General features: G+C 32.5%; 1 protein-coding gene across 1 annotated transcript; it reads right to left on the bottom strand.

The window, feature by feature from the left end:
- Window positions 1-8,808: 8,808 nt before the first annotated feature.
- LOC133692196 (transcription factor bHLH157-like) lies at window positions 8,809-13,723 on the bottom strand. Its single transcript, XM_062112956.1, has 10 exons — window positions 13,116-13,723; window positions 12,500-12,589; window positions 12,240-12,348; window positions 12,040-12,081; window positions 11,867-11,926; window positions 10,153-11,661; window positions 9,871-9,972; window positions 9,633-9,779; window positions 9,422-9,547; window positions 8,809-9,344 (listed from the first exon to the last, which is right to left on the bottom strand). Exons 1-10 carry the CDS (start codon window positions 13,211-13,213, stop codon window positions 9,156-9,158), a joined length of 2,472 nt encoding a protein of 823 aa, XP_061968940.1. The 5' UTR covers window positions 13,214-13,723; the 3' UTR covers window positions 8,809-9,155.
- Window positions 13,724-19,286: the final 5,563 nt, after the last annotated feature.

Below are 19,286 nucleotides of genomic sequence, written 5' to 3'. Positions count from 1 at the left end.
GTCCTATGCTACTTTACTTTTTTGTAAAGGCAACGCCCTATGCTCTATCCCAGTATTTGTACGTTTTCTTGTAAGATCGACACGAAAATTATGGTTATTTGTTTTGAAAAGAGAACTTAGCAGAGGAGTCAAAATTTGTTTCCGACGATATGCATGGTAAAGTATTAATCTTATACTAGACAAACATCTGCATGCATTTTCCAAGTCCAGAATAGTAGTGTAGTCAACTTGTTTCTGTGCAGAGAGTGTCATGTTTCACTTATTTTATCCACTTGAGGGGGAAATGACCTGTTAATGCTTCTGCTTTTCTGAAAGGAACAACGACGAATGTATCTCTGCCCCTCTCTACATGACCGAATTGCTTACAATTCACATCTAGATAACTAGATTTCATAGAAAAAGTAGGTATAATCATCAGACTATTTTATTAGGTCTTCTCTTATGTATTCCATAAGCAGGCTTTCTACGATCTGTAGAACGCATAGCCAAAGCCCCGAGTTTTTCCCTTTTTGATCTACTGGAGAATATTACAGCTTCTCAATCTCCTACGTACATACAACAGGACACGCGTGCGTGCGTGCGTACGAAAGAGATTCATAATTCTCATGAGCTTGCTGTGAAACCTTCTTTTAATTAGTGGCTTTCAGCCAAAGTGGAGAGTCCAATATGAATCTAGAAACTCTAGTATATCCTATCATTTGTAAGGTGGAACAGGACAAGCACAGCAAGTGGTCTTGACATGCCTTTTGAAACTGCAAATAAGTTGCAGCTGTTAATTACCATTTGTTAAATACTGCAGCATATCCAAATGAATTAACTTTTTGTTAAGATTTTTATTAAATCAAATGCTTATGCCGATTCAAGATATTTAGACACGATAACCAGTCAAGTTCAAGATAGTATGGGTCCGGCAAATATACCACATCCAAGGTATTTGGATTTGATAGTCCGCCAAGTCCAAGGTAACATAGGACTGATCAACATGCTAGACCTAAAACACTTGGATTTGGCAATTCGCCAAGTCCATGGCACTTGACAGTCGGCCAAGTTTAAGGTAACGTGAGTTTGACAAACATGCTAGATCCAAGACACTTGAACTTAGTAGTCCGTCAAGTTCAAAGTAAAGTGGGTCTGACAAATATACCGGACTTGAGATACTTGGACTTAACAGCTAGTCAAGTTTAAAATAATGTGGGTTTGACAAATATGCTAAACCGGGAATACTTGAACTTGGTAGCCATTCAAATCCAACGTAACATGAGTCTAGCAAACATGCCAGACACAAACAACTTAAATATTATCAAATTCTAAAGCTTTATACCTGATCGTAGACGATCCTCTATACTATAAGTGATAAATACATAATAAACCATAATGCCTCTCTATCTAAAATAATTGTTCACACTAAGATAATGATTTTCCTATGCTTATAGGTGTAATAAGATCTCTTAAAGGGCATACCATACTTATTATTTCATTAATGATATATAAGAGATATTTACTTCTAATTAATATCGTCGAAAGTAGAGGACTTTTTAACTCTTTTTATTTATTTATTTATGAAAATGACAAGATTTAGAAGGTATAAATACCCCCTGAACCATTTAGATAAGAGATTCACAACTTTTCATATCTTAAGATAAAAATACTTAGATTTCATAGTATTAACAAATTTAAAACTGAAGAATAAACATCTTTGTTCAAGAAATTTAAGGCTCTTTTAAGTTATTTAATATATTTTTTATAAAGATATTAACTTTATCATCGGAGAGTCTTTGAGTCTCTCAAATTGAAGTTGTTTTTATAAGTAATCAAAACTTCTATTATAAATCAGGAGTTCTTTAGATTAAGAAGAAGAAGTCCAAATACATGAATATATTAATTAACTACTATCTTAAATATTAAATAATATTTTATTTATATATCTTGAATTTTATAACATCATTCCTCCAAATTAGGTCATGACTTGGACTATTCAAGTTTTCCCTATTTATAAAACTTGTAAATCACGGTTTAAGGAATTAAGCAAGGCTTTTAATTGGCCTGTGCTTATTTCACTTGAATGGAAGGAACACTTATCTCCTAATGCATGCATGCTAGGAGCTTTCCCAGTCCACAAATGAACTGATTTGAAAGGCACATCCAACTATCAAAAGTTGCTTCTCTTTCCACACCGTGTCAACTTTCTCTCATGCTTAATTATATAGTACTAACAACAACAGTATTGACAGGCAGATATCAATGACCTTTTAATCAAATAAAATTTATGGCTTAACATTTGCATTAGGAAGCATTGGCTAGAAGTTATATTTTCTGAGGTATGGCAGCAAAAATGTTGAAGCATACTTCACTCCACATTTAATTCCTGGTGGAGGAAGCACCGAGATGGCATGTCCTTTGACGTGGCATGTCAGATCTCTCATGAAAACTCCTACCCACTGTTGGAAATTTGTTTTCTGATTAAGTTATGAACAAGAATATATATACCTACCTAATGTAATAGCTACATTACCATGGAATCTCTTAGTGCGTGGTGATTTATTCATAAATAACAGTACTTTATGTTAAACTATGAGGACTGTCACCGAAGATATGCATAGTGATCGAGGAGGATGACATGGTATTGATGTTGAGAGCAGTGCACTAATATATTAAGGCACTTGGAATCCACGAGAGCAGAGCAAATTTAAGTTTTAATTCTGTGCAGGATAGGGACTTCATCTTCACAGGGAAAAGTTTGTAATATTAAGCTTTAATTCTGTGCATGATAGGGACTTCATCTACACAGGGGATCATTTGTAATGCTGCCTGCAATACAGGTTAACCAGTTAAGCAGCTACAATGGCTGCAACAGATTAAAACCATTCGGGTGATTTTGGGGGCTTAAATCCAGTTTGCTTGCTTGTTCATTTAGCCTACAGGTTATAATTTCTACAAGCTGTTTCACAGCAGCAGTTCAGAATCTGATTGAGCAAATGAAAGCATAAGAGAAGCTCATTTTCCTCAAGATGTTTGTGAGAAGAATTCCAGTAACGGGGACATCACATAGTATCTCAGCTTATTATTTTGCCACGACCTATATGGGTTTACCGTATTGAATTTCAGAATCCTATTTTACATGTTAGTTAATCTATTAGAATTAAAATTAAATATTTCACCCAAATTAAATAAAAAAATTAAAAGGTATATCAGGCAGTCACCATGGATTGTGAATGTTTTCACTAATGTCATGAGAGATTCTCGGCAATTTCATTCTGTGAGTTAAAAATAAAATAAGAAATCGCTATCTAATTTTATAATTATTAAAAATTCTAATTAGTTTTTAGATATTTTTTAATAAGAAGTTGATTATGTTAAAGAAAAGATAAAAATTATTCTAAAACATTTCATCTAAAATAAAATGCATTGTTATTTGATTTTAATGGTAAAAATACTTATTATACATATATGCTTGATATTCAACAAAACTAAATACATATATTTATTACAGAAAAAAATTTATAGGATATTTATTTAGGATTTTGGCTCGAAAATAAAACATAATCCTCATTTATTATTATTATTATTATGGGGACAATATTCAAAATAATAATTAATGGAGACTCGGGTTTTGAATTATTTCCTTTAATTATCTAATTTATATTAATACACCATAAATAAATCACATAAAGTATTATTACCCCAAGTATATCCATTATAAATAAATACAAATATTTCAACCCACTCAATATAAACAATAATATTTGAACGTGAAAAGAAAGAAAATCATAAATATATTATGAATTTATTCAAAACATTCACAATTTAATAAAACAAATCACATGATCAACAAATAAATCACATAAGGTACCAAAATTAATATTTACGGGTCGTTTTTTTTTTTTTGGTAATAATCGGGGCTAATAAGCCCTTCTAAATTGAACGAGTAACAGTAGACCCAATCAGGTCATAATACAATAAGGGATAAAGCCCCGACGGTGGTTCTTCTAACACATCTGATCCCCTGGCTAATAAATCCCTAGTTAGCCCATAATTTGCCAACCAATCGGCCACACAATTGGCCTCCCTATACACATGATAAGTTGTTACTTCCCAACCCCTCCCTAACATACCTTTAATCTGCATAATTATATTATAATTCCTGTCCACTCTCACACTATCCCCATTAATGAGACCCACTACAACTTTGGAATCGGATTCCAAATCCACCCTCCTAAACCCTCTATCCCATGCAAGTTGAAGCCCAACATAGACCGCCCATAACTCTGCATTAACTGACGAACAAATACCAATATTCCTTGCAAATCCCCCTATCCACGCTCCCAAATGGTCTCTAATCACTCCTCCAGCACCTGCCACTCCTGGATTTCCTTTGCTGCATCCATCTACGTTTAGCTTGATCCGCTCTTCTTGTGGGCATTTCCACCCAACCTGAGTATCTTCCTTACTGCTTCTTCCCTTATCATTACCATGCCTTTGAGTAAACTCAGTATCCCGGACCATTCTTTTTATAGCAAGAATAGCCCTAAACCAATTACCTTGATCTACTCCAAAAACTCTATTGCACCTTTCTTTCCAAATATACCATAGAGCTATTCCGAATTCCAACGACCAAGCCCCATGATCCGTATTTCTATTTTTGGCGGACATATTTGATACCAGCCATGCATACCAATTTTGACTGAAGAATAACTCTCTATTCTCTACCTTTACGAACACCTCCCAAATTTTGCGAGCTTTAGGGCAATCGCGCAACGCATGGGTTAATGTTTCCACTTCAGTACCACAATGATCACAAAATCTATTAGCTGTTAAATGTCTCCGATATCTCAGGTCATTGGTCATAATAGAATTATGGGCTACCGTCCAAAGAAACACTTTGATACGCTCCATGCCTTGCCACTTTCTAATCAACCTCCAAATAGGGTCTTGATCCATCTCCCCCCTTTCCTTTAAAACCATATAAGCAGTTCGGACTGTAAGCTTTCCATTTGAAGAATGATCCCAACCCACCGTGTCGTTTATTCCATCTTGCATTGGTGGAGTGTATCCAACAATGCTCATCACAATTTGCATAGGAATTAGATGGGCAAACACATCCCATTTCCAATTGCCCCTATCGTCCACCATATCAGCCACCGTATAATCAAGAGTCTCTACCTGCACCTCCCTCTCTAAATGATTAATGATAGGCCCATAACTCTCCAACCAACTGTCTCTCCAAAATAAAATCCGTTTGCCATTCCCTACATTCCAGGTTGCATTCTGGTTCACCATGTCCCATTCTTTACAAATGGCCTTCCACAACACTGAGTCAGACGGTATTGCCACCAGATTACCTTCCCTTCTCCTAGTGCTCATATACTTGTCCTTTAGAACTTTTACCCAAAGATGATTCTCCTTCATATTTACGGGTCGTTGAGTTGGCTGGGATGGGAAGAAACTTGATGGAACAAAAGAAACATCCTTGACACATGTATAGCATGCACAACCTTATAGTCTGGATCTTGAAGCTCTGTTGCACGTGCCGCCATGGCATGGTAGTGAGGAGCGAGGACCACTCTAAAGGGTGGCCAGCTCCTTTCTCCTACCCAGCGTTATGGATAATCATTTTTAATTTGATTTAGTTTTTATTAAAAAAAATAATTAAATTGAAATTAAAAAAAAAAAAACTGAACACGAATCAAAACTGGTTCAAACTGACCGGTTTCAGTTTAGTTTTTTAAGATAAAAACCGGTTCAAACTGGTTTGGCTTGGTTTTTTCGAATTTGACTCGGTTTTTTTCCGGTTTGGCTCGGTTTTTTCCGGTTTGGGTTCGGTTTGGTTTTTTCGGTTTTAAGCTTATAAAACCGAAACTGAACTGAACAGACCAGTTTTTTCAAAATTTTAATCGGTTTTTTTTTCACAGTTAGGTTTTTTCGGTTATTTTTTTTCCGGTTTTCTTAGTTTTTTGGTTTTTTTGCTCACCCCTAGTATGGGCATTGCCGACCACCTCCCAATATACTAAAATAATAGAACTTTGAAGGGTATAGTTCAACTGGTCAGATTTTAGATTTGCTCTCTAGAGATCACCAGTTCGAGTCTCACAAACTTTAGGGTCATGGAGGCTTACATGGTCGCTAACTTCAGGGCCTGTGGAATTAGTCGAGGTGCACACAAACTAACTCGAACAACTACATTAATTAAAAAAAAAACAAATATAGAGAAGTTGCTGGATTTTTTGAGAACTTCAAAAGCTTTTTTTTTTCTTGTTTTTTTTTTTGCTATTTTTATAGGTTTTTATTTGGAAGAGTCTCTCCCCTTTAATCTCTATATGTGTCCATCTCTTTTTGTTTGAATGTTTGATATTTATACCTATTAAGATCTCATACAAAACATGAAAAACTAAACTAGAAAAATAATCTTACATAATTATGTTGTTGCTTTCTTAACCATGAGTTCTTGATTAATTAATATCCTCTTCTAAAGTGTGGTATCTCTCTCAGTAATCTTTCAATTTTATTTGATCCTTTCATTTTTTTTCTCCTTTGTATAATCTCTTATTATTATTTTTAGTCCCCTTTTGCTTTACTTCTTCTCAATTCACTTGCTAAATTCCTTTTCTTTTTATTATTTAGAAGATTAAATGCAAAAAAATAAATTAGATAGAGAAAATATGGATCAAAATATGGGCTATGACAACTGATTCAAACAATCTTATCCTTTTTTTTTTTCAATGTGACCCTTCCAAAATTGACACCAAAACAAATTCCCAGCCTCTTGTTACTTTTTTCTACTATAGTTGAGGTGTGTTTTTAGCATTGTTGGTCTTCTACAGTTTTTTTTATATTTCTAATCTTTTTTTTAGGCTCTTAATTAAAAGGTATTATGGATTCACTATGGATTGTGAATGTTTTTATTAATTCACCCAATGTTTTTTTTTGTCTTTTTTTTGTTATTTTTTTTCCATTGTGATCTTTCCATGATTAATTTATTTAGAATTGGTTTTGATAATTTGTTTAAGTTAACTTCATAGCATTTTCTCTCAATGTTGAAAAAAAAGTTAGAGCATTAAATTGAGGCTCAATTTAGAAAAATCAAACTCATTTTTCTTGATTAATTATAATTAAAACTCTAAGGACCAAAATTGACACCTAAACAAATTCTCAACCTCTTTCTTCTTTTTTTCTATTGTAGACGAGGTGTGTTTGTATCATTTTTGGTCTCCCAAGTATTTTATTTTTCATTTTTATTTCATGTTTTTTGAGATTTTATATTTTGATCTAAAACTTTATTTTATTTGTATTTCAATCTTTGAGTTAAAGAGTGAAAAAAGAGTCTTTGAAAAATTAAAAGAAGACAAAAAAATTCATTGATTGGCCACGATCCTATGACCAAAAAGATCATCATTCTTTGTATCAATAGGTTGCATTTCAAGAGAGGAGTTCCGCATTTCAAGAGAGGAGTTCCGTTATAACATCTCAGTTTGCAAAAAAAAAATAGATTGAAGTTGAGAAAGAAATTTTTTTTGGCTTAATGTTGTGTTTGTTAACCAATTTATAGGTATTTAGGGTTGAGAAATTGATTCATTGAGATTCTAAGGGTGTGTTTTAGGTGTTTTTAGATTAAAATAATTTGAACATGATTTAAAAAAAAAAACCCATTGCTCAATTTTCCAACTATCACCGTGATTGGAGATACAAACGACGCGTCATCTAATTTTTATATATAAAAAATAATGGTATAGATGTTTTCTATCACTTAAAAAAATTGCTTAACTAGCCTTTTTTTTATAGGTGAGGTGCACTAGCCCCACACCTAACATATTTTGTTTTTCTTTTATTTTTTTTCTTGAAAATTTGATTTAAGTCCACTAAAATACATTAATTAAAATTTTATTCAAGATTTTTTTTAATATCACTCAATTTTTACTCTTTTCATTAAGATCATAATTTATTTATTTTTAATTATATTAGCAAGTGCTCTTTTGCACAATGAAATTTTTTTTATTCAACCAGTCTGATACACATACCTATTTTTATTATTATATAATTAAATAAAAAAATAATTTTAAAAAATAAAGTTATTAGATCCAATCAGGTCATGTATTTAACAAGTTAATTCTGGTCAAAACAAACAACGCGTGTAAGTGCAACCGAGAGAGAGCAAGTTCCTTTCAATATACTAATGAGACAACAACTAATACTAGGAGTGTTCAAAAAAACCGATTAAACCGAGAAAACCAGAAAAAAAAATAATTAAAAAAACCGAACTGTGATAAAAAACCGATTAAAATTTTGAAAAAACCAACCAGTTCGGTTCGGTTTCGATTTTTTAAGCCTGGAATCGAAAAAAACCAAACCAAATCTGAACCGAAAAAAACTAGATAAAAAACCGAGCCAAACCAAAAAAATCAAGCCAAATCGTAAAAACCGAGCCAAACCGGTTCGAACCGGTTTGGCTCTAAAAAACCGAACCGAACTGAAACCGATTGGTTTGAACCGGTTTCGTTTTTTTAAAAAAAAAATTGGTTTGATTATTTTTTTTTGATAAAAACCGAACCGAACTGAAAATAAACACTCTTAACTAATATAAAGAACAAATAAGGGTTTCGCCTAAGAAAATTAAGGTTATTTAGAACTGTTGAGTTTTAAAAAAAAAATATTTTATTTTAGTTTTAAATTGATTTTTTTATGTTTTTATATTATTTTTATATACCAAAATCAAAAATAAATTTAAAAAAATAAATAAAAATATTATTTTAATACACTATAAATAAAAAAATATATTAAAAAACAATATCTACCATACTCTTACTCTTAAACACGACACTAAACTGGTATACTTCATTATATAAACAGATTATGGTGGCGAAGCCTAAGAAAAACAAATACAAATACAGTTCACTACACTCTCTTTCAATTCTATGCAATGCTGGCTTAGATCAACTGATTATAAAACAAGTTAACATCCAAGGGGACATCCCCCTCCAACTGCTGCACCACACGAGTAACTAGAAACCTAGCCCCTTCCTTTGGAAGTATTTCCTATCTATCAAACATGTTCGCATTTTGCTTCGATCTTAAGGGAGTCAAAATGGAACACAAATCACAGCAATATCTAAAGAAATGAATGCTCAAAGTGTTCTACAATCCCTACAAAAGAGATCTATCTATCATTGAATAGTCTCAGTCAGGCTGACGGGACATGGCAATGCAGGAAGCTGGTAACTGCTTAACTCAGGAATCCTTCCATGCATGGAATTACTAGGCTGCTTTGTTGAATCCATCACACTAGTACCTGTTCGTTCTAGAAGCTGGAGAAGGTACCAAAACACTTCCACCCTTGTTATGTGCACATTTGCCTGTATCAAATTTTAAAATCAGCAAGATTCTTATGTTACCTAAATCCATAGTTTAAAATCTATTTTGATGTGCACACCTCAACAATGAAACGCGCCCAGATCTTATTCTCTCGACTTTCCATCAGCCCCTTCAGTATATTCAAGCCAAAGCCCTTGATTACGTCTGCTGTCTCAAGAAAGAATCCCCGATCCTCACAAAGCATCTGCAACGGAAGAAGAAAACACATTTAGTGGATTCGGATATAGCTGCCAAATCCTCAGAGAAAACATTCACTTCTGTTCACATACCTCTATAAGCATTAGGCCAGGTTGACTGAGGTCCTCAACTATTATTGGGCAAACCATTGATTGATCTGCAACTTCCAATGCCCATGTAGCACCACCACTGCTTGTAGTGTTGTCTTTAAGAAGCAGTCTATTCTCCTGGCCAATCAACTATACAAATGCAAATTATAAGTAAACAACATTTGCCAATGGAAGGTTGTTCGCTTGTCAGCATGCAAAATTAAACAAACGAGCTGGTTACCTTTGGCTCGTCAGCTTGTTTAAGCCTTTCCGCATATTTGGTCACGCTTTGCAAAAATAACATGTGCTTGATGGTGCGATCCAACAGAGCATCAATGCTACACTGTTACATCATCAAAGGAAACACACGTCAATGATCTAGATTTTTAAGTGTGCTTCTATTGACCAAGAAGATTTATGGCTGTATTTGATATCACCATTCAGCAGAGAGTCATATGAGAAATCTAATAATTTAACAAATACATAGGATAATTCATTGAAAGCAAATCATAAGATTGCATACCTTTGCACCATCAGGGATGATCTGTTTCAACTCTTTGATACGGTCTTGTATCTGCTGACGATCTTTCGGCCTAGGTCTAGTACTTTCCCCAGGTCTGGCTCTTTTCTTGGTGGGCTTTGCAAGCTCCTCAGGTTTTGGTAAACCAGAACTTCCAGTATTGACGCTATAGCTATCATCAATCCACAAGCTTACTTGCGATTTGGGGAACACCTCCTGTTTTGACGGAAGATTTTTTGTCTTGTCCAAATTATATGCAGGCTGCATCATCCTGCTGCTGGTAGGGTAAGAAGCATTCACTAACTGAAGTTTATCACTACTTACCAATGAATTTTCCACTCTTCTTCTCTTAGCATTGGATAATTGATCATCGATGCTATACTTTGTAACATAACTAGAATTACTAACACTATCTAAAAGCTCTTCAAGTCCTAATTCTGAGAACAATCCTTTTTGAGGGCCAACCTTGGAACCAACATCCAACTCTGAGATGCATTCTGAAACACCAGTGCTAGCGGTTATCTGACCACTCCTTGCTACAGGCATCATCATATCTTCCCAGCAATGCCCAGTTTGTCCACCCCTGAATACTAATCCCAAACCTTCAAACAGATCATTTTCAGCACCGGTGACGCTCACAGATTTCTCTTTTCCACTGGAAAAATCTGTTTCAGTGACAGAACTTTGAGCTGAAGTAGCCGGTTGTTTGCATGGAATGTGAACTAAGAGATCCCCAATTAGACCTGATGATGCTGAAGTGGCTCCTCCAGATTGTGAAAGATTCCCATTCATTATGGCAGCTGTTCCACTTATGCTATGCTCTGGTGAAGGGTCAAACCACTCCAGAATATTATCTATTACACAGGATTTGGAGAGATCAATTCTCAAATCATCTGGGTTGAACTCTACAGGGAATCTGTTTAGGCTCGTTTCTCTTTCTGTAACATGAATTGATGGAGAAGAATGCTGGTTGTTCATTGATCTTTCCGTAGAGAACACAGTTGTAGAGTCCTGGACCACCATTTCAGATTGGAACTTTGACTCCCATGAAGTCAAATTAGAGTCTCCACTGATCCACGTACTTGTACAAGGAGTTTGGGTAGTTGTTTTGTTCATAGATGGAGATTGAGAAGACACCTGTTGAAACTGAGCACTGGGATTACTAGAAAATATCATCTGAGCTTCAGTGGTGACAGCTGTATTCAACTGGTTAGTAGGAAGAGAGGAATCCAAGCATAAAGGGTTCATCCTATCTTGTTCAACATCTGATGTGAAAGCAGAGGACTGAGTAACATCCATCGAGGAATAAGCCATTTCCGTCAGCTCATTGCAGTTTCCACCAAGCATGGGCGTGATATTCCCATTGCAGAAGGAATCAAACCACTCATTTAGATCATAACTTTCACACTTCAAAGATGAAGGCGAGTTGGCCTTCGAAGTAAGCCCATCAACATTTTCCATCTCACCAAACAATATTTTTGTTTGATCCAAAAATTCATCTCTCTCCAAAATCTGCAATATTAAAACCACTGAAGTCAACAAACATTCATCTATGCTTGGTATGTGATGGATCATGTATATTTTCTTTCACACCAGTCAATGAAATGCAGAAACAGTCTTTTTTTTTTTATAAAAGATACAACAAAAACTCCCCCTCTCCCCAAGTAAATTTATGCTGGACGGTTAAATTCATTTGATATGCTTTTGAAGTGCTCACCTTTAGGGTGGATCCAAATTGTACCACTCCTTGTGATTCCACAGAGATTACTGCAATTGTCTGCAGATGGCAATTTAAGTCAATACAAATGTTCACGGTCTTGGATGAGTTTCAAAGGGCATATCATAAAAATGGGTGACAGAGGAAAAGATTTGCGTTCCAACAAGCAGTACCTTTATTCCAGAAGAAAATTGACGATGAATTTCAGAATCATCCTGTCAGAAAAGGAAATTTTCAGGCAAGCAGAAACTAGTCAACTAACACTCAGCAATTTTGAGCATTTCAACGAAAAAAACTAAAGAAAAAAGAAGAGTAATTTCAATAGCAACTAGTACAGTAGTTAATGTTAAATAAGAAGCAAAGGGAGAATTACCTGGAATATGTCTTGATCTCCAATAGAAGCAGCAGAATCCCAGCCTCCATCACTAGCATCTGAGAAAATCCACCGGTGCTTTCCAGTGGAAGCAGCTTGGCCAACAAGTCTGAATTAGATCACGACAACAACATTAGCTCTATCAAAGTTCTTCTAATGCTTGGAAATAAATGGCCTAAAGGTTGTATTCTGGAGATTTACAAAGAACTGTTGAGAAAAAATAACTGCATTTCGGAAACAAAATGTCGCATAGAGCTTACCCTTCACCTAGTATGTGGGCCTCTGAAAGCATACTGTTAACTACAGCCCCCATTTCCTCTTCATAGTAGGCATCTTCCATGGTCAACAGCCTGGTCACATCTCAAACAAGAGAATTTTTACTGTAAGCAAAATATCATTGCCATACAAATATATGGCAAGATTCAAGCCATGGCTACTTCCAAAAACAGGCAAAATAGTAAAGGTGAAAATTTTACAAATCTAGTCCGGCTCAAGAGAATTTCATTGCTATAAAACAGCATATTATGCTAAAATGCTGCACCAATAAAGCCATTTTCTTTCCTCTACTGCTTCAAGTTACAAATTTAAACAGAAGGAAAAAAAAAAAAAGGAGAAGAAGAAAAAGTTTCGTTTCTCCTTTTTAAAAAAAATTATTGGAAGATTGTAAACATTAAATTCAGATATGGGGAATCAACAATTACTGCATATAAAACTAAAAACCCAAAAAACCAACTTCAAGAAAAAATCAAAACTTTGAGAGAGAAGATAACCCAAAGAAAAATCATGCAAACATTTTTCCTTGAGGGGAAAAAAAGTAAAATACAAAAATAAAAGTTAATAAAAAGTTCAAAACAAAGAAAAAAGGAACAAACTTACATGGAATTTATCTGATCAAAGCACCAAAAAACCCCATAAGACCATCCATTACTGCAACAAAGACTCTTCAGTTTCTGTTTTAAAACCGAACCACCCATTTTTCCTTAACCACCAAAGATTTCACTAACCAATTCGAACTTCGATCACAAAGACCCCATTAAACTATTCAACCCTTAGTCAACCAGCTCTCAACTCAGTTACACAAAAACACCAAGTGCTAAAACCCCACCACAGATAAAGCTTTAAACTTGCTTGCAACTTAAAAATGTCAGTCTAAGACAGCCTTAAAAACCAAAGCTTTTTATGTTTTCAGAGAGGAAAAGAGAAGTATATATGAGAACTTAAAGTAATGTGTAATGGTCGGTGAAAGAGAGTGTTTTTATGTTTATATATATAAGAGATAAGAAACTAACACGGTTGGCTTTCAGTTTTGTCTCTCTTTTTATTCTCTCTTCCTTTAGCATGCATACATCCATATATATATTTTGGACAAGAACAATGGAGTCTTGATAATGGTCCAATATTGAGGGGAAACACAGAGATCTTTTTGCATTTAAGACTGTTGTTCATATCTTCGTCTTCTTGTTTCCCGGTCACCGGTCACCGGTCCCTTTTGGATCTTGGTTTGATAGCTCATGAGGTTTTTTTACCTACCAATTGACTGGTCCATGAATTCTTTAAATTATTTTATTGGCTATGTGCTTCTTCGATTCTTTACCGATGTGGTTCTCGTCAGCTATGTGCTATTATCAAATTGGTCCTGTAATCGAGAAATATGTAATTAAAATGGTTGACACGTTTTCTTATACACCAGCAAATTACTAATAGAAAACCATCCCTTGTTGCGGATAAATAAATACTTGTTTGTTTTTTTAAAAAAAAATTATTTTTTATTTTAAATTATTTTTTTTATTTTCAGATCATTTTAATATAAAAAAATTAAAAATTAAAATATATATATATTATTTTAATAAATTTTTAAATGAAAAATATTTAGAAAACAATAATTACAGCAATGCTAAATGAACTCTTAGACGGTGTTTTACACCGTGATAATAATAATGTTTTAAAGTGTTTTTATTTAAAAATATATTAAAATAATATATATTTTTATTTGTTAAATTTTATTTTTAACTTTTAACATATTAAAATAATTTAAAAATATAATATAAATATTAAATTGAAGAAGAAAAAATTTTCTTTCTTTCGAAAACACAGCACACCAAGAACTTTTTTGCGTTCAAATTTTGATTGGACTTGATCATCTCCTACAATTTGCAACCCCTCCCCCCACTCTAAAAATATAAGCTAGGACCTGAATGAAAACAATATATAAGTATAAGGCCCAACTTAACGGCTTAAACCCTTTCCGTAACTGTTCTTACCGGTTATAGCCTGTCATGGTAGTTAATCTTCTCGTGGAGTCCGTTTAATGTCTCGCGAGATAGACAATATGTCGCGTTGTTCTTCTCTTAATTGAGATTAGTTAGGCTATTGGGGCATAAAAATGATGGTTAGGTAGTGTATTTAATTGTGATGATTGGTATTTATTGGCTTTGGATTTTGGTTGCAATTATGGGTAGTGAAATATGAAAGAATTATGTTCACCAACGAGGATTCGATACGGAGAAAATATTCCTTATCATATGATATAGTTTAATTTTAATTTATTTATAATACGAATATTTATGTAATTTTTTTAATTATATAGAATAGACTAACAATTATAATTTTTCTTATTATTATCTTTTATTTCTTGGTTGAGATAAATTTTTGATACTTCGTATCCAAGATTCTCTTTATACATAATTATCTAATTAAAAAAATTTAAATATTTATTTAATATATTGAATTATGTTAAGGTTTTCAAAACAATTAATTTACTGAATAAAATACAAATCAAATCTCTTATTCATTATCGAACATCATTAATAATAATGATTTTTGTTTCCATATTAATTATACTTTATATTGATTAGATATTTTTAAAATAAGTGTTTTGATTACATTAAACAAGTTGAATGCAGAAGATTCTACTAATAATGCTTTTGGATTTCATTTTACTTAACAAGATATTACAACGTAATTAATTATAGATTTTTGTGAAATTCATTCTTGCCACCTTTACTGATAAGCATGATAACGATTTTTTTTATAAATATTAAAAAAACTAAAAAAAATTAATCCAATATGTTTATAAAAATAAACATGTTTTTAAAAAATCATTAAAAAAACTAATGTCATCTCAAACCGGTTCCAAGCATGGACATTAGCCCTTCTAATCCATAATTAATTAAGGCAACGACTGTTATTTCTTCAATAGCTCACGAGAAGGTCACCCTCCAAGGCCCAAGGGACACGTATCTCATGTCCCTGTCAAGAACTACGATAGCACTGTCAGCCTAGACTTTGGTGGCAATTTTATTATTATTATTATGAATATTATACGACGACAAAAACATTACAACACATTCAATGGATAAATACAAAACCATTATGGGCTTACATGGAATATTCGAAAACAATAATAATTATAATCCATGCTAACCTGCGCCAACCCAGCACCGTGACTCTCTAACGCCCACCTGGTCTTACCTATTATCGCTTGGAACGCGGTGCAAATTAAATTTTTAAAAGATTTAATTTATTTATAAAAAATTAAAAAAGTTATATATTTTAAATTATTTTAACATACTGATTTTAAAAGTAATTTTTAAAAAATAAAAAAATATTATTTTTATATATTTTTATAAAAAAAATTATTTAAAAAATAACAGAAATCACACTCGGAAAAAAGGAACAAATTGTGAACTTGTACAGTATTTATAAAATGGAAAACGTCTCATTTCTCAAATCGGTCACAAGAAGAAACTTATGGGCAGCGCAAGTTAGTTTCTTCTAGTATTTTATTTACATATATTTTTATTGTTTTAATGTTCTAATATAAAAAGTAAGGGATTGATTATATTATACTCATAAAATCGACGTGAGGGGTTGAAAGCGAGAAGGCACAGGCTATCATCTAAAAAACTGAACATGCAGTGGGGGGGAAGGTGAGATTTTATGAGGAAAAAAGAAATCATTCAACGGCTTGCTATCATTCATTCATTCATTCATTCATATACTACGAGAGGAGAGTGTACATGACCAATTGAAAGGCGTAAATCGTCTAAGAAACCCATCATCTGGCATTAAAGCAGAGGAGAGGCGATGGAATCCCATCAATCTTTGTAGGTGTGGTCCATCGATCAATTACTACTTGTAAAATTATTTCCTTCTTTTTGTAGTTTTGAGTGTATTTTAAGTTAGCATCCCCTATCGTGACTCTGGTACACAGCACTAATGGGACAGTACGTGTTGAAAACTGTGGTGGCGGGCAGGAGGCAGCCACCGGTGGTCGACCACAGAATATTCCGGTGCTCGTTTCTTAAGAGGGTCCCGCCTAGGGAACTGGTACGGTGTAAAAAGGAAGGGTATTGAACGGTCCCTGCTTAATTGTGGGGTTTGCGGGGATCATTTTCTGATTCCACCTCCTGACAGATGCCTCTCTCCCTTGGTAGAACCCTCGTTGCTAACTACTCAGTTCTTGCTCATCTCCAATAAGCTCTAAATTGAAATTTAGGGTCGAATTAGAATTAAGATTGTGGTAGTAATTATAGTTTAAAGTATTTTTTTATTTAGAAATGTATTAAAATGATATTTTTTTATTTTTAAAAATTTATTTTTAAAATTAACACATTAAAACAATCTAAAAACATAAAAAATTATTTTTAACAAAAAAATTATTTTTTTAAAATTTTAGAGGAATGCAGTTTCAACTGCGTTCTTAAACGCGATCTTAATCCATTCATAACCACCTAATTTCTTTTTTCAACATTTGCCAATTAAGGATCGGGCGGACCCGAACACATCGCCTCAACAAGAGTCTATTTCTTTTCAAGTTTTAAAAAATATTTTTGAAATTCTTGAATTTATTTTTTATTAAGTTTGAATGGTTTGGAAATGTTAATATTAAAAATAAATTTTTAAAAATAAAAAAATATTATTTTAGTGTATTTCCAAATAAAAAATATTTTAAAAAATAACCATTACTGTAATCATAAACAGTAAAAAAATAAAAATAAACTTAATTCGAGGCATTGAATTGAAGCTCATGGTTGATGGCAACACCATGTCCAATAATCTCATCTGTAAGGGTATTATTTAATTTTATTTTTATAAGATTGATTTCTTTATATACAAATAAAGTGTTGAGACGGTAAAGCATGTTTTATTGAAATGCTGACATAGTTTACTAATTGCCTTTTCATGTATTAAGATTCGTTTTTTCTTCTTCTTTTCTTTTTAAATTCTAAAAAAGCTATTTATTTTTTAATTAATATGTTAAAAAAATTATTAATCATAATCTCTTTTTTTTTCAATTAATCATTTAACTTTCGTTTAGTTATATGATTAAAATCCGAGATAATAATGTGCGAAAAACAAACTCAATTTGATCATTCACGTATTTTTTTTTCTAGGCTATATTATTCACAAAAGGCTATATTCTCTACAAAATAAATTAATATTTGATATTTTTTAAGTATACTACGATGCTAATACAATTAACATTTTAAAAATAATAACAAACTTTTGTTATTTTATATATAAGTCCAGATCTTCTTCAATTTTTATTTTTATTTTTGTGATTGTATTTATAGATGTTGTTGAGAAATTATTTTGGTATTGTCTCTTATTATATATATATATATATAAAAACTTGTTTTGGCCATAAAAAGCCAATAAAAAAAGCTCACTAAAAAACCAACAAGTTTTGTTAATTTTTTTTTAAAAAAATTAAACCGAACCAATTGATTTATTCATTAAAAACTAAATCGAATTAAAATTAGTTGATTTGAATCTAATTTCTAGTTAGATCTTGTTTTATATAAAAGTTTTGTATCAAAATAAAAATACGCTTCAATTGACTAGAATTATCATATTAGATAATGTGAGGTTATGAAATAAAAATAGCAAGTTTAACCCGCCTGAATTCTCTATTTTTTACTCATTTTTTCAATTTACACAAACCTATATATGTTCTTGTTAATTTTATCTATCGGGTGAGCTTTCATGAAGAGATTTGTTGTGAGATCCCTGGTTACATATACATGGGAAAAGGAAAACGACCACTATTAATTAATCAATTAGCATCCCCCAATTTTTGTAACTAAGACCCAAGAAGAGATTTTGGATTATAATATGTCAGTACTATTAATTATATAGTTGCGTAATATTTAATATAGATGATACAATTAATATTTGTACGTAGTACGTAGCTGCCGGTCGACCGTGGGTGGAAGGGCATGTTTCAACAATGCTGCATTAATGCTGCGCATAAGAAAAGGTTTGAACTAGTGAATCCACCCCTCTTTTTGCATGCGCCACCATCATTTGAATGTGATCTCGAGTGTTACATTTCTTGCTCCACACTACACAAATTGTCTTAAAAATGAAACTGCCAAGAGGCATATATGTGTATGTGTGTGTGTGTGAAATCGCACACCAAGCAGTACTCTTCAAGTTTTGTCAGATTAGAGAGCACTGTGTATTTTGTGACCTGAGTAATTGGATCAAAAATAACAAAATTTAAAAATAAAAAATTTAAAAGCTTAATTTTTAATAAACTAAATATTAAAGGATGAAATTAAAAAAAATAAAACCTAACATATAAAAGAATAAAAAAAAATAACAATTATAAGGGGAAAAAAAACGGGCGACTCTATATATATGAATTAACCTAATAAACCTATAAACTATATCATGAGATCGAGATAACCCTGCCCTGTAAAAAATTAAATGAAGAAAACCAAGAAACCTATTTTTCTTTAAAAAAAAATCAACGTTTAGCTCATAAAACTTGTGATGTCAGCCATTTAATTAGAAATATCAAACCTAGAAAAACAATGAATCTCAAATCTTAAAAAATCAAACGTTAAAAGATGAAATTAAAAAAAAATCAAATAATAAAATAACAAAAAAAATGAGAATCAAATTTGAATAAATAAATAAATGAGAGGTTACATAATTTTAAATTGAAACAATTAAAAAAATAATTTTACAAAAGTCTTTTTTACACTTAGCCTTTGAATTGATTTAGTGAAAGAAAAACCCATCAAATAACTATTTTAA

This window comes from Populus nigra, chromosome 1, assembly GCF_951802175.1.
Source record: "Populus nigra chromosome 1, ddPopNigr1.1, whole genome shotgun sequence".
NCBI lineage: Eukaryota > Viridiplantae > Streptophyta > Magnoliopsida > Malpighiales > Salicaceae > Populus > Populus nigra.
The sequence above is the reverse complement of the archived record's forward strand: the minus strand, read 5'-3'. Positions and strand labels throughout refer to the sequence as shown.

What these genes read in the sequence shown, in the direction of transcription:
- LOC133692196 (XM_062112956.1), bottom strand. Translation starts at nt 13,213, where the DNA reads ATGGGTGGTTCGGTTTTAAAACAGAAACTGAAGAGTCTTTGTTGCAGT. An exon ending in GAGATCAAGACATATTCCAG is followed by an intron (nt 12,082 to 12,239) that starts GTAATTCTCCCT and finishes CTTTTCTGACAG; the next exon opens with GATGATTCTGAAATTCATCG. An exon ending in CTGGCCTAATGCTTATAGAG is followed by an intron (nt 9,548 to 9,632) that starts GTATGTGAACAG and finishes CTTCCGTTGCAG; the next exon opens with ATGCTTTGTGAGGATCGGGG.